Raw genomic sequence first — 15843 nt, 5'->3', positions numbered from 1 at the left:
TTAATGTCAACTATAATTGAAAACAAAAACATAAACAAAACCAAACCATAGTTCCTGCTCGGCATACGCTCCCCCTATTAGTGAGGGAGGCTGGAGTATAAGCCTTAGCTATAATACGCCAGAGATGGATAATTAACACACTAGAATAGCGACGCCATGATGGGCCACAGGAGCACACCGTCTAGGGGGAAATGTGGGGGCAGGGTCTGAAAAGGCTTCTTGGAGGAGCTGGCGTGTGAGCTGGGACCTGAAGGGTAAAAGGAACCAGGCAGTGAAGCACAGGCTGGACGAAGAAAGAGCGGTGCCCAGGTGTGGACACATCCCCAGCAGAAAAAGATAGGGCCCAGGCCAGGATGAATGTTGGAAGCTGCAGCAAATGAGGCCAGCAAATAAGTGCAGGGCCAGCCTCTGAGGGTCGTGTAAGCTATGCTTTGATTTCTCTTCACAGAGAAAGCATTTAAGCAGGAAGTTAATAACTCTGTGTTTTGAAAAAAAACAACAGTCAGGTAGCACATTGGAGTATGGCTCAGAGGAAGGAAAGACAATGTGGTAAGGTGACCTGAGCGGTCCAGATAACCTTCAGAGATGAGGTGTCCAGAGGGCAGACACTACTACTATCTCCATCTGATAGAAAGGCAATCTTGGCTTAGAAATGTCAAGTGGTGTTTAAAAGACACAGCCCTTGCTGATTTGGCTCAGTGAGACCAGCAAATAAGTTCAGGGCCAGCCTCTGAGGGTCATGTTAGAGTGCCAGACAGTGACTGAAGGGTCCCAGGTTCGATTCCGGCCAAGAGCACGTTCCTCGATTGCAGGCTCAATCCCTGGCCCCAGCCGGGATGAGTACAGGAGGCAACCAACTGATGTGTCTCACAGCGATGTTTCTCTTTCTCTCTCCCTCCCCCTTCCACTCTCTCTGAAAAGCACAGAAATCCTCCGGTGAGGATTAAAAAAAGACACAGGACCCAGGTTCCCTTTGCACCACTCACTTCTGCTTCTCCCCCTGTAAAGACAACTCTCAATAGCAAGGAGATCCCAAAACAGAACTACAGACTGGCTCCTTCCCAAAAACCTGGCAAAGCCCTCAGAGACCTGCTGGTAAGTGGCACATATGCTTGTCTGGAAATCAAGCACTAGAAACTTCTAAAGCCTCAAAATGTCACACTAAGAGAAATCTAGGACTAGCTATATCACATTACAGGGATATTTCAAACTTCTGGAATGTTGAAGATAAACTATAATTTCCAAGCCTTCTTAGTTCTAAAATTATACTCATGGTCATATGTCATCTGTAGGCTCAAGCCTCTCATGTGTCGTATTCCCTGCTGACTCCAAATTCTGCTGCCACTTTTACTTATTTCCAGGTTGGTCAACGCATTCCACCGGTGTTACTCATTTACATTGGGTGAAAAACCAATATCCCGTTTTGGAGTTGTTACAATTCAAAACCCAAAAGATTTTGGATAAAATAAGCTTAGAACCTAAAACTAAAATTTCTAGGGTCTTGATCTGACTCCATCACAGGTTATTCTGGGATCAACACTAAAAACCCTGAAACATTAGCCCCAGAAGAGATCTTAGAGATTATTTACTACATGCTTCCCATTTTACATATTTAACAGGCTTAAAACAGTGTCCGGCACAGAGCAAGGCACTATATATATTTTTCCTATTGTATTATTACACCAAACAAACAAACAAAAAAACCAATTGGCATTACTGTTACCTCCACATTGATGACAGACATGAGCAAAAAAACACCCCAGAGCTAGGTGGATTTTCGTGTTCTACACAAGCAAGAAGCCTGGAAGGTAGGAGCGGCTCAGTGTTGCAATGAGGTAGTGACACAAGCTGTGGAAGCCCCTTCTCTGGAATAGTTTTCCATGCTGGCCAGGTTATTAAATTCACCCTGACACTATCTAAGCATGCACCCTCTAAAGAGTCCTTCCACTGACCACTCCACAAAGTATGTGTGCAACTTTGGGGGCCTCATTCATGCAAACTATTCATAGAAGAGTCAGGGGCCCCTGTGCCTTCTGTAAAGCAGGGCTAGGCCTGCTTTAGGTACTCCCAAAAATCAAAATCATGTCCTGCTGGAGCCAATGATGATTTAAACACTGTCTTAGTGGGAAAGGATGGGCCAGATTAACACTCACCCATGCCTAGTAAGCACCGTGTGAAAAGCCCCTCCTTACCTATACGTTGCTGCTTGGAGAGAGGGAGTATGTTGATCTCGCTCACCTGTCTCCCCAGTGCACTTATACAGTAAGTCTGGCAAATCTCAGTGCTTGTAAATATGGGTCTAATGCCCGGCCAGTGTGGTTCAGTGGTTGAGCATCAACCTATGACCCAGGAGATCGAGGTTCGATTCCAGGTCAAGGCACATGCCTGGGTTATAGGATAGATCCCCAGTTGGGGGCATGCAGAAGGCAGCCAATCAATGACTGTCTCTCATCATTGATGTTTCTATCTCTGTCTCTCTCTCTCCCTCTCTCTGAAATCAATAAAAAACAAATTTATAAATAAATAAATAATATGGGTCTAATGAGCGAAAGAATGAACAAATGAAGGAGAAAGCCAAAAAGCATAGTGAAGGCTTATGGCTCTGAATAAGTAAACTTTCCCAATTTTTTTTTCACCTGGGAACATGTCCACCACATAAACCTTGCAGGAACTTCTTTCCTTCACCACTCAATATTTTAAAAACAAAGAAACTACTTATTAAGTATCACCAAGGTAGTTAATATCATTATTTCTAAAGACATCTGTAGGGATGAAGGAAAACCTGTAGGGCAGAAGGGCTTTATAAGTATAATTTAATTAACTCAACCACAGACATCTAAAGTCTTACAAGATATCATGATCACTGTCCATACGCTTATACTCCAGGGTTTGTGTCTTAATTCACTTATTCTGCTATTATTTCTAAAGTAAAGAGAACTCTGGGAGAGAAAAGGTTTTCCCAGGTAATGTAACTCACTGACTTGTCCGACCAGGAGCCCAGTCTCCCCCTCCTTTCTATATTGGCACACATGCTACCTTCTCACATAGTCAGTTAGCTAATCATCTGTTCATTCAGACATCAAAGTAAGAACTCAGATTCAGGTTTTAACACCTGAAGATCCCAGAAAAATAACATAACTAGAAAAGGTGTCTCTAAAAAAGAAACTTTACAAAAACCACCTAATGAGTATATCTAACACATGAAAATTCAGCTCTTTTCTATCTTCCCATCTTTGAACCTTCAAAATTCCTCACATAAGACCTGTGCTGCAGTCCTTACCTGTGCCTTGAAAGTAACTCAATGAAAGGACAACACAAACGACACATCTCCAGCCATTTCTGGCTCTTTGAGGCCACACCCTTTTCTTCCAAATTGTTGGGCAGTGACAATTAGAATAAATTTTTACCAGGAATTACTTTAGAGTTTGGGAGGCAAAAATAGGTATTCAAATGTAAGCAGGGTAACTAACTTATAGACATTAAGAATATCCTGATTGCTCCCCTGTTAGTCATTCACAGCACACAAAGGCATTTTTCAATGGGGTTGGCAGTAAGCCTGGGTAGGAACAGGGGAGTTTCACCATGAACTTCCTTCCCCGCTTACTGTCACAATGAGAGGACAAGACCTACGTAGGTGCCCGTAAGTTGAACACTGCAGCCTCTGAAACTGTACAATGTCCAAACACATACTTCTCATATAAATACTGCTTTTACCTTGCACAGAACAAGCAGCCACTGCTAAAGGCAACCTTAACCTTTGTCCTAACAGAGGGGAAAGAAGCATCATTGCCAATGAATGCCCAGAGGAGACTTCTGATAGAAGTTTTAGAACAAGTACTTCTGACTTGTGTAAGTGCTTAAAGATACATTTACTAGTACATTCACTGTTAGTCATTCATAGCCCACAAAGTTATTTTTTCAATGACTGTACATTGTAATAATTGCAGAGAACGGAAAACAAGTTGAATAACCATCGAATTACGGTACAGCTATAAAGTGGAATAATATACAGCCATTAAAAAGAATGGCATAAATCTACATATAGTGACAAAGAAACATGTTCTTGATATGTTCTGGGAGAAAATTAAGGTAGGAATCTATAGTACTAGCACATTTTCCAAACACACACAGAGAGTTATATTTTTATATGCACAGGACAAAGTCTGGACACAAATAATTAAAACTGGGCACTTTATTTTTCCATCTTTCTACACTATTTATATTTTTATTCTATGCATTAATTACTTTTATTCTTTCTAAACTATGTAATATTTCCCAAGGACTGATTGTGTACATAACTAAAACCAGCAGAACTTGATGTCAAAATGCTATCTTTTGAATAAAGTTATTTACATTTAAACGTTATAGACTTGGGGATTCTCTCTGTGTGTGTGGGCTACTGACATAATAACGAATAGCGCTACAAGAAATAGATCTCATGGCTGTGAGAGCATACTTTTTAAAAACCATCTGGGGTAAAAAGTTGTATCCCAAGCAGTTTGTCGAATTCTCATTTGCTGTGGGCAGCGATAATCACAGGTAAGGAGATCTGTCCTGGGCAGAAGCCCCACTTAAATATCTTTGCTTCTCTTATCTGATAATAGCTCTTTTGATCTTGCTTACCCCTCCCACCCCTCACCCCCATGGAAGAAGAGAGACACTATCAGATAAGGAAAAGTTTCTTGTTGTTGTATCACTGTTGCCTTCACCTCTCACTCACACCTCCCTCTGCAGGTGCAGAGCCAGAGCTCTCAGTGCTGCCAGAAGCTTCTGAGCCCTGAAGAGCATTCCCACCAGCGGCAGCTGCAGCCAGCATAGCCTTATCCATTACGGTAGCAAACAAACTCCCCGTAGAAATGCCTGGAGTGAGATCTGCCCTAAACAAACAGCTGGGATGTGAGAGGCTGATTTTTTGTATGCAGTAGAAATATAATCTTTTTTAACAGTCACTTGTGGAATTAAAAATAAATCACAAAGCATCTTTCTATAGTATATTTAATCATCTGGACAAATATTTCTATATATCTGAAGAATCACTGACAAAAGATTTTTAAGAAGATTCACAAGGGAACCCAAACCACACAACTTCTTCCAAGAAATCATAAGCTACATCAGCTGGGAGCTTTAACCAATTAAGTCTATATAGCATGTAAGCGGGTCAAGCTACTCAATAAATAAATGAACCATTGTGCTAACAGAAAGGATTCCAAGATAATGAATAACACCTCTAAACAATATACCAGGGTGGGAGCCTAAACCTCGTAGAGGAAAAACCTTCAGTGAAAGGCCCACTGAACTTTACTTTCTCTGTTCACAGTTAGCAATATAATTTTGAAGGCAATACAGCATAAGGCGGTTTCACGTGTCAGAGGAAAGCAGTTGAATTCAAATCAAATCCACTATAGGAAAGTTTAAGTTCAGATTCTTAAAGACATTAGTTGAAAATTAAGTTAATTAGCCAAACACTTTATGATAATGACAACTGGACTTCTGTTTAAAAAATCACTATATAAAATCACCAAGTACTAGTTTACCAATCCATTTAACACCTCATTTGAAAGGCTCAATTGTCTCCTATGCAGTGCATGTTGGTGGTTTTTTACAGTTTGCTTTAAAAAAATATGTGCCTTTATTGTACTAAAGACATTCCGAGAGAGAAGCACAACCTACTCATTGATGCTAACAACACAACCATTTTTCACATTCCTCTCTTACAAAGTCTACCGAAGCACTTGAATTTATCAAACTGCTATGAGTTTAGCTAACGTTAACAACAGAAACTTTTCTAGAAATTGATTCGAAATATAGGTTATTTCTTACTTTGTTCAAGTCAAACCTGTTAAAACGAGTGAGACCACATGTAACTTCAACAGTTATGTTCCTTCAAACTGCCCAATGTCATCTTCCTTATTTTCACAATAACATAAATGCATAATGTAAAAATGTTTTCATTTTACAAAGGATATCTTTTTCAGCCCTATAGAAGGCAATTAAAATGTGCCTCCCTGGGTGTACCTTTGGCAACAGTACAGCTAAATGGGACATAATTTTAAACAATACATGTTTGTTCTATACAAAGAAGCCTCCTGGAAGCCACATTCACCCACAAAATGTCAACATATCTTTCCTTACAAAGAAAATCAAAGTGGAACCGAAGACAATCTACAGGAAAAGAGAGAGAGGAGAGTTCACAGGAGACGGCAAAGCAAGTTTTAAAATCCAGCAGAGGGCAAGAAGGCACCAAGCACGCAGACAATATAGGCACTGTTGGGGATGGCAACAGAATCGCAGGGGATGAGCCCCTTACCAGTACTGGCCCTGGGCTCTCTGCTTCCACTTCTCCCTGAGTTGCATCCTTGCGTTGCAGGGGGGACTCGATCACCAGCTCCTTTTTGACACTTCTACTACTTAACCTGTATTTATCAGCCTGCATTCTCGGCTGAAAATGCAAGTCAGAAAGTCTGCAACTTGGACAGCTGTGAGTCCCTGGCTGTGCAAGGCACAAGCATACCGGTGGCCCGAGGAAGGAAAGTGAGCTAGCTGGCTTCCCAGGCACAAGTGGTCAGCCCCGCTGGCTGGGTCTGCAGAGCCTGCGGGGTGGGAGGGCAGGCCGGCGAGGGCCAGCCTCCAGGGGTGTTCCTACTGCTAGGAAAATGGGAGGTTCCCTCTGGCAGTCCAAAGGAAAACAAACTCTGAACTGTACAATACACAGTGTACTGCCTCTCTGATAAAGACCGGCCTCATTGTGTCTGCTCCACACGGGGTGGGCCAAATGGACACGAATCAAAATAGTGCAGCGTTTAAAAGAAAACCAGTCACAGCCAGACTCCTTCATAATTACTGCAAATCTGAAGCTCGTGGAGCTGAAGAGACAGCTAGGTCGTCTGGGTGTTCCAAAATTCTTAGTTTTTGGATGCTTTCCTTCATGTTATGGCAGAACACCAAATGCTCGGCTGATGGTCAACGCTGGGAAGAGCAACCAGCAAGGGGTTCCGCAGCCTGCACCTCACGGCTGCAGGTGTACAGAAAGAGTTTCTTCCTGCACGCAAAACTTAGTTTATGTGTTATTTTGTGCCAATAAAACAAGGTCATCAAACATTTTCATGGGAAACCACGTATCGTGGAAAATGTTCTTATTAAACAGAATGTTAACTTTAAGTCCAACAACAGGCAGGGTGCCTCTCCCTTCAGGTAGTATCAGAGCTCCTAGGGAAGGCAAGATGAATAGACAGCAAAGTGACAAACTAGCATAATTAGAGTTGCACAAAGCACAAGAAAGTGGCTGAATCACCATCCCATGGTTCAAGTGGGGAATGAACCCAAAATGTGTTTTCCCCAAAGCCTGCTATTTTTAGTATTTCCTAACAAGAATAGTAATTTTTTTTTTAATCCTCACCTGAGGATATTTTTTCCATTGATTTTTTTAGACAGTGGAAGGGAGGGGGGGAGGGGGGAAGAGAGGGGGGAAGGGAGGGAGGAAAGGAGAGAGAGAGAGAGAGAAACATGGATGTAAGAGAGACATATAGATTGGTTGCCTCCCACATGCGCCCCCACCGGGGCCAGGGATTGAACGTGCAACCCAGGTGCGTGCCCTTGACCGGGAATCAAACCTGCAAGCCTTTGGTGTGCTGGCCGACGCTCTAACCACTCAGTCACACCAGTCAGGGCAAGACTGAAGTAATTTTTAAATCATTTTAAAATGATCTCTTAGAGAAAACTAAAACATAAGTGGTAAGGGATTTATTTAAAAATTCATGGAATATGGGCATTAAGATGGGATTAAATATTAATCTGCACTTCCTAGGCTCCTGCATTACTTCTCCCAGTTAGTTACTCTGCTTATTTGCTTGAAATCAGGGAGGATCTGGTTACAGTAGATAACAGAAGTAGTAGTAGGAAAGAAACAATGGAAGTGGTGTCATTTAGCAACAATAGGTGCCATAAGATAAGCTGCCCAGGAAAATATGTAAACTTATATAAGATATAGGTACAAGTCTCCTACTTTCCAGGTGAAGTAACTGCGGCTGGGAGGGCTCAGGGGGCCAATGGGGGAGCTAAGATCGCACCCTATAGCCACCTGTTCTCCCTCCCACCAGGACCTCAGACACCAGCAATCCTTCTGAGGGTGGATATTAATTGTGTAATGAGTTACAAGGGTTTGACAAAGTCCATAATAAAAAAATATAAGTAGTTTCTATAATAATTTAAACTACCCAATCTCTCACCCTTGGATAATCTTTTGGGGTTAATAAAAACTCACCAAATCTGTATTTCAAAATAATATGATCTATGAATTTTAAAACTCTAAGTTTGTAAACTTAAAAGAGGATAGGAAAAATCCCAAAGAGACTCAGTGACATAAATAAATAATCAAAATAACAGTTGAATCAAAACTTAGAAATGTCCTATAAATCAGAGGAGGCAAGAAAGGATTGAGTCACAAGCACTAAACAGACAAACTGAGCTTTAGTAAAAATACAGCATAACCAACAACTCAAAATCCTTTTTGAAACGGCTTCAGAAGTTCTAAATAGCCCAATTCTGTCTCACATCCCCATCACCATTAAGCCACCAGAAGTTCTGGACTTTGAGAGAAATGTTATCCTATTTGTTGGGTCAAAATACCCTGACATTCTCTAGGTAATGAGAAGGAACGTGAAGGGTTATATATTTTATGAAACTAGAGTGCTCACTGTGTCCCAAGCCCTGCTTAATCATTTATTTAATCTTCATAACAACCCTATGAAATAGGTAAAATGATTGTTCCCATTTTACAGATAAGAAGACAGATGCACAGAGATGTTATATGTGTGCAGAACGTCACACAGCAAGCAGTGGCAATATGGATCCAGTGTATATACGTTTAACCCATGATACTATGCTGAACCAGTTGTCTATTCCAATTATGCCAATTGCTAAAGAGCACAAATATGTAAAAGCTAGTGATGAGCAATTAAAGATAAAGGCAGCATCTGAATTTAATCCTATAGAGATAAGTTAGTGAAGAGGTAAAAAAGTAAAAATGGCATAGCACAGTGCCTGGTACATAGTAAGTGTTCATTTAATGTTAACTACTGTTATTGTTGCTGTTGTTATTGGATTCTAAATAAATTTACCTTAGTCTTGAATTCAGAACTTTAGCTGTGTGATCTAAAGTAACAATTCCACCAACTGTGTTGCTAAAACACTTTACAAAGTGCTTCAGCAATTGAAAATCAACTGTTCTTCCCTCTTTGCAGCTCAACTATGACAAATACCTTCAAACTGTCATCTTGAAACCCCTGTGCTCATGCCATTAGCCAGGTATCTTCCTGAAGTTGTTCTATATTTTTCAAAACTTTTGCATTGAATTTATATTTCTTTTGTAATCAAGGAAAAAACTTTGAATTAGCTCTATCCATAATTCATATCATCAAAAGAAGAAAACATACAAAGCTATAAGGCAAGTACATTTTTTAAAAGGTTTCTCACAGAGATTTGCATAAAAGGGGACTGATTAATGTACTAGTCAAGTTTTTCAATGTATTTATAGGAAATGCAACAGCCAAATTCACACAGCTTTCTCACTACCATCTCAGAGCATTATGCTTAAATCCTGGATAAAGTAAAGCAATTTGGAGAGCAAGACAGACTTCCAGTCTATCACCTTCAAGTGGGTCCAACTATAGAAGAAGAAATTCTCACAACCTAGAGGAATGGAGATGCTGTTGTGAGCCTTCCTGATACATAACTTCTCGGGCAATGTAAGGTGTCCTTGTTATATTCTGCTCATTTAGGAGAGACCAACACTGAAGAAATCTGACTGTCAAGGAGAGTCACATGGTACAGCAATTAACTCTAGGACCTAACCTCAGAGTAGGATGTGGTTTCTCTAGGGGCTTTATGAGATCAATGTCTGAGGACAAGAGAATGACATCTGGTCAGAGCAGCCACAAAAGGAAATTCCATCATAGAAGGACAGGAAACATGTGGCCAAGGTTTCTCTTACACCGTTTCAAAGAACAAGGTACATGCTAGACCTCTGGATTCAAATCCACAGACATCTACTGAGCTCCTATTACCTAGCAACCTCAAGTTCTTTCACACATTAACTTGTTTAACTCTTACAATAACAAACACATCTATGAACATGTATTAAGGATATAGAGCTTTACTGTTAAAACAGATGGAGTAAACTTCAGAAGTAGGATGGAATGAAAGCTTCTGTGCACAGGTTTCAGTTCTCAGGTTTTAATATGCATACAAATTATTATACAGATTAGGTACACAAAACCATAAAAACATTACAAGAAATTTAGAGGATTTTCTAAGGGCAATTTCTTACTATAAGGAAGGCAAACTTTAGACTCTAAAGCCCCTATCTTCCCCTTCCCATTGTACAATGAAGTTCCATCACACTCTGAAAAGCAAGAAGTTGAAGGACCCTCTCACCCAAAGGACTCCTATACATGCCTCAAGACCCAGCTTAAATAGCACCTTCTCTATGAAACTGCCTTGATCCTCCTAGCCAGAATTTATTAGCTCCTCTTCTGTTAAACTTTTATTTACCTCTATTTTGGAGCTTCCCACAGTCTACCTTTTATTAAGTTTAAGTTTGTACATGTCATACTTTGGTGAGACTGTAAATTCATAAAGTCAGGGGCTATATTTTCACCACCTTTGAGTCTCCAGGGTCTTGGGTACTGCAAGCACTCAAAACATATTTGCTGAACTTAATGCTCATGTCAGTTTTATGTCACTGGTTATTGTTAGCCCTGAAGTGAAACTTAGCAGTTGTCAAAATATGCAAACATTTTCATTTGTTAATGGCCCAAATTAAGGCAGAAGCATTCAACTGCTCATAAACTGAAACCCAACGGACCATTTACCAATAATGAAAACATTTCTTTCTCCCAGCTATAAAATATTACACCGAATAACTTGCTAGTCATTTTTTGAGTCAAAGATATACTTGGAAACAGTACACCTGAACCTTTAAGAAGTACAAATAAACTTATTTTTAGTAATGAATTATACAAAATTTGAAACTGCATTTTGCTGTAGTTAATGACCAGATAAGGAATAACCATACATAGAATAAATATCTCAACTGAATGGAATTTTTTTTTACTCTCCTATTAGAGCCTCTTGGCATATCAGAAGCATATTTAAAATATAACAATTAACTTTACAGGTATATATATGTAGAGACTTTAAGGTACATATATATGCCTGTAGAGTACATATAAAGTATATTTAAAAACATAAGGTATATAGATATATAACACACATACACACATTTTGGAATAGAGCCTTAAGTATATATCTAAATATTAAATATATATACATATATGGCTCTACTCCAAAGTAATCACTCCTTTTCTCTTATTCTGGACAAATTTGATGCAATAAGTAAAAGTTATTAACAAAAACTGCAAAAAGGAGCAAATAACTAAATATTTTCCACTCTGTATTGTTACTGGTAAGCTTGTTGGCCAAAGAAAAGAAAAGGTGTCCGGAAAATGATCTGTCCTTCTGAGAAAAACAAAAGTATGGAACACAGGGGGCACAAGAAGTAGCAAAACAGGACAGGACAGGGTTAGAGGCAACGAGCAGCAGAGAATGTGGGGGCAAGTGGAGGTGAAAGAGGAGAAAGAGTCGCCACATCAGACCCTTGGAGCCTCTTAGAAGAATTAATATAAAAAAATGAATTCTGATATAAAGTCTGATGCTCACCTCAATTATGTCAATAGAGATTTAATCCAATAATCACAGAAATAGAATACATATTATCAAGTAGTCTAGTGTTTCTTAGCCTGGAATCCAAGGCTGAACTTGGGGGAAAACTGGTCCATGAACACTCTAAAATTACATTCAAAATGTTGTGTGCCTGTGATCTTTCTGAAGAGAGGCCTTTGGAATTCATCTAGTTCTTAGAGAAGGGGCCAAGGGAAGATCCTCTACTCACAGAATAAGGAAACTGAGGTCCAGAGAGATAAGCTAGAAACCACCGGAAGTTTTGGGATACAAAGCTCTTCACTTTAGCAGGTTCGATTCTATTCAAGTAGAGATAACAGCAATTTAAACACCAAGCCTTAGTTAAATAAATAAACATCAGATGGCTATCAGCAGTGTCAACACCTGCAGTCTACTCACTTGCGGATAAATGACCAAGTCAGCAAATGGGTCATCACATGAAGCCCAATGCCCAGCGGACAACCCAAGGCCAATAAAGTATAGCTCCAAAACAGGATAAATAATATAACCAATAAAAATTATGTGTTTTGAGAACTTTTAATGACATTGAGAAAATGCTCACAATTAAATATACATACAAGACCAAAATAAAGTGACTTCTGATTACCTCTGGTATGTAAGACTATTAGTGATTTTTTCTCTCTAAACTTTTGCTTTCCAAGTTTTCTTCAAAAGCACTTATTACTTCTATAGTCAGAAATAAATGAAAACACTAGATTACTATATAACGGTATAGAAAAAGCTAAAACAGAGGTTTTAGCCTCCACTATGCCACTCAACAGCTGTGTGATATTACAAAAGTCACTTCGCACCCTAGCCGGGTTTGCTCAGTGGTGAAAGTGCTGGCCCTTGGACTGAAGGGTCCCAGGTTCAATTCAGGTCAAGGGCACGTACCTTGGTTGCAGGCTCAATCCCCGGCCCTGGTTGGGACATGTTGGGGAGGCAACCAATCAATGTGTCTCTCTCACATCAATGTCTCTCTCTCTCTCTATCTATCTCTCTCCCTTCCACTCCCTCTGAAAAGCAATGGAAAAAATATCCTCAGGTGAGGATTAAAAAAAAAAAAAGTCACTTCACCTCTCTAGGTCCTACCTGTCTGCATCCTGTAAAACGAAGGACTTAGGCCAAAAGATCTTTCCAGCTCTACATGCCTATAATAGTAACTATTAAAACTCCGCTTATCGATAACATTTAGGGGAAAACAGATCACCTCAATGTAATGATCAACATTTCCAAATCATATTGCTCTAACACACACACAAGAAAAACACAAAGACCTATTTCTAAATGTGTCAAATCCTCATTTCCAACAGAGCAGGGGAGGAGCTGAGAGGCTGACTGAAGGATGTTCTGCTGGTAAAGAACGGTGCTGGGGGAGGTCTGCTGCCCTCTCTGCGCAGCTCTAGGGTAAGCCCAGTGCTGGGGCGCGGGGGAGAAACCAAGATGGGAGGGTCCTTCCATTTCTAGAGATGGCTCTCTCATACTGGCTGTGTGAACTTAGGACAGCGGCTACATGGCACTGGGGGCTGCCACTGTTATAATCCTAGCTAGGTTCCGTTCATTCCCAAGGCCCAAGAGGACAATGGATGTGTCCCACTGGGAGGAGGAACACAGCCTGCAGCCACGTTTTAGAAGCTTCTCAGTAAAGACAGCCCACTGCCTCCCCAGCCAGCCCCTTTCCTGCTTCCATTTTTCCATGGGCTCTATCATCACCTGGTATTCTCTATTCTATTTTTCTTATTTGTCTAAAGTCTGTCTAACCACAGCTTAAAAAAAGAAGCAGCAGCAGCTCCACAAGGGCAGGGATTTTTGTGTATTTTGTTCACTGCTCTACTCACAGGCCCTAATACAGGATAGGTACTCAAAAAACATTTCTTGAGTGAATTCTCCAAAAGGTCAGGATCCCCTCAGTCTGGGTATAGAGCTTTTACACTATAGACACGAATAGTTTTTCTGTAAACTGTCAATTTATTTTAATCATAATAATGACAATTCAGCCAGCAGTGTCCATGATTTGTTCAGAGATGGAAATTTACAAAGCCAACGAAAACATAATGTGCCTGGGATTCTTCTCAGGAAACAAAACTCCCAGACTGAGTTACCAAAAGCCTGGCTGGCCACACACCCTCAACCTTAACTGGAGGAATCCCAGCATGTTTTATCGCCCCTTGACAGCTTTACACACTGTGGTGTGCAGGAGTCCTCAGACATGCACATACACACACTCTATGTACTGTGTACACAGCAGGCAACCTGTAAAGATCTGCTTATAGAATGAGTGATGAAACTGCCTCGACTTGGTTTGATTTATCAGAGCCCCAAGCCTCATAGGCGTTCACATGGAGCTTAACTTTCTAACTTTCCTCACTACATGATAAATGTTGAGGTTAAGGGCCAGAGAATAAATGCTTTGTGCAAAAAGGATCAAAACCTTTTTTTAAAGCACTAAAAGTGTTTGTCTCTAAATAAAATGCCTTGTTCAATTATAACTGGAGGACCAATGTCCATTCTTTCACTTTTCCTCATACCTTCCTCGCAAAGCAACATAATGAAAAATGCAAAAACCACCCTCCAAGTTTATAGCTTTTGTAATATCTTTGTTTGTGTATGTTAAATTCACTTACAGACAAGTTCTATCAGTGGTTATAAAGTACACCACCAGTGGACCATCTAGATTTATAGATGACAGAGATGGGACAAGAGGTCACACAACTCTGACTACTCCCAAGTATCAGAGTTCATGGCCATCAGCTACCTAATATGGGGAAGGAGAGAGGGCAGGCCTTCAGGAAACACTGGGCACCCACTTCTGGGAAAAGGAAAACATCCCCAGGCTACAAAGGGAAAGTTTGCTATGAGGAAACTTTGCAAAGGGGGTTGTGGACTCTCCCCTAGTACCTCTGGCTTAATATAGCTTGTATATAAAAGACAATGATCATTTACAATAATACCAGGTCCCCTAACAATAAGTGGGAAGTCCCCTCTTCTAAAAAGCAGTAGATTATGCCCCTTCCATCGGGTGAACTCATCAGCAACGAAGATGATGTATCTCTTCTCATCCGGCTGCCTTCCACTTCTTCCCAGCTCATTGTGACTGATTTCCTATGCAAAATTAAGAGACTGCCAAGGAATAGAAAAAAAGCCAGCGAGTTTGAGGGGACTCAAACGTTATTCCTGGGCAACACATCCTGACAAGTCACACTTTCCCCGAGTGCCTGTAAAAATACGTAACTAAACTAAATGACCATCTTCAGAGATATGCTACAATAAAGGTGACCAGAGTTGGAAATACAAACAGGGTAGGTGGGGTGGGCAAATATCAAAGAAGGCCATCAAAGCTTCCTTTCTCTTCACTGCCAAATCAAAACACACGCATCACGTAACTTAGAAACCAATGATGATGGTATGGTGGTGGTGACAGTGATGGTAAAGGAGCTGCGGCCGCCTTTGGTCCTTTACTAAAGGTGTTGAACGGTCCGATGTTACTTCCACTACATTTCTAAAGTATCATACATGAAGCACAATGGGCTTCCGCTTTCCCCTCTCAAACAAGGGGGGAAGAGCTCTTCTAGAAAACGTGTGCTTAAAAGAAAGGGTGATGTTTACTCTAGCTTCGAAAACTGGACCACCAGCCGCTATGAATATTCCACTGGCCCGTCCACAAAGAGGGGTCAGGTCTTAAAGTCCTCTGTCAATTCAAAAATAGCAGGTTAAATAATTACACAATAAATGAGGCTTCCAATGTTACATAAAGCATTTAGGAACTCCCCAGGCACACATTTCCATTTATACTTTGCCAAGGCCTAAATCTAGAAATCAATGATCTATTTATTGTTTTTATTGTGATAGTCATAGAGGAATTTCAACACAGAAGCAGAGAGAAAGGAAAGAGAATGAATGGCAGAAGGGAGCAAGGAAAGCATTTCCCAAACCCCTACTATGTTCTAGGCACTTGACATGCTTGCACACTTAATCTAGATCAATTTAATCCTTAAAATAAAATATATTATAATAACACTATAACTAGGTATTTTTGCTTCTAGAAACCTGTGCTCTTATAAATTAAATGGCTTACCCTAAGTTCACATACTTATTATGATTTGGAGC

At 40.4% G+C, this 15843-nt stretch overlaps 1 protein-coding gene across 15 annotated transcripts in view; it reads right to left on the bottom strand.

Moving 5' to 3' along the window:
* Nucleotides 1-15843, bottom strand: part of DOCK9 (dedicator of cytokinesis 9) — a 255310-nt gene that overhangs the window by 146295 nt on the left and 93172 nt on the right. For 3 of the 15 annotated variants that reach the window (XM_081127283.1, XM_081127273.1, XM_081127274.1), the window contains exon 1: nt 6308-6558. The exons of 9 other annotated variants lie outside the window; for them this stretch is intronic. In XM_081127283.1, coding sequence (XP_080983409.1) covers nt 6308-6433 — 126 coding nt within the window. In that variant the 5' untranslated portion in view covers nt 6434-6558. Of the gene's footprint in view, nt 1-6307; nt 6593-15843 lie in introns of those variants that run through there. 3 more of the 15 variants (XM_081127272.1, XM_081127284.1, XM_081127276.1) reach the window with 3 other exon arrangements.

Source organism: Miniopterus schreibersii (assembly GCF_964146895.1).
Source record: "Miniopterus schreibersii genome assembly, chromosome: 2".
NCBI lineage: Eukaryota > Metazoa > Chordata > Mammalia > Chiroptera > Miniopteridae > Miniopterus > Miniopterus schreibersii.
Note: the sequence above shows the minus strand (reverse complement) of the source record. Positions and strands in the feature narration are given on the sequence as shown.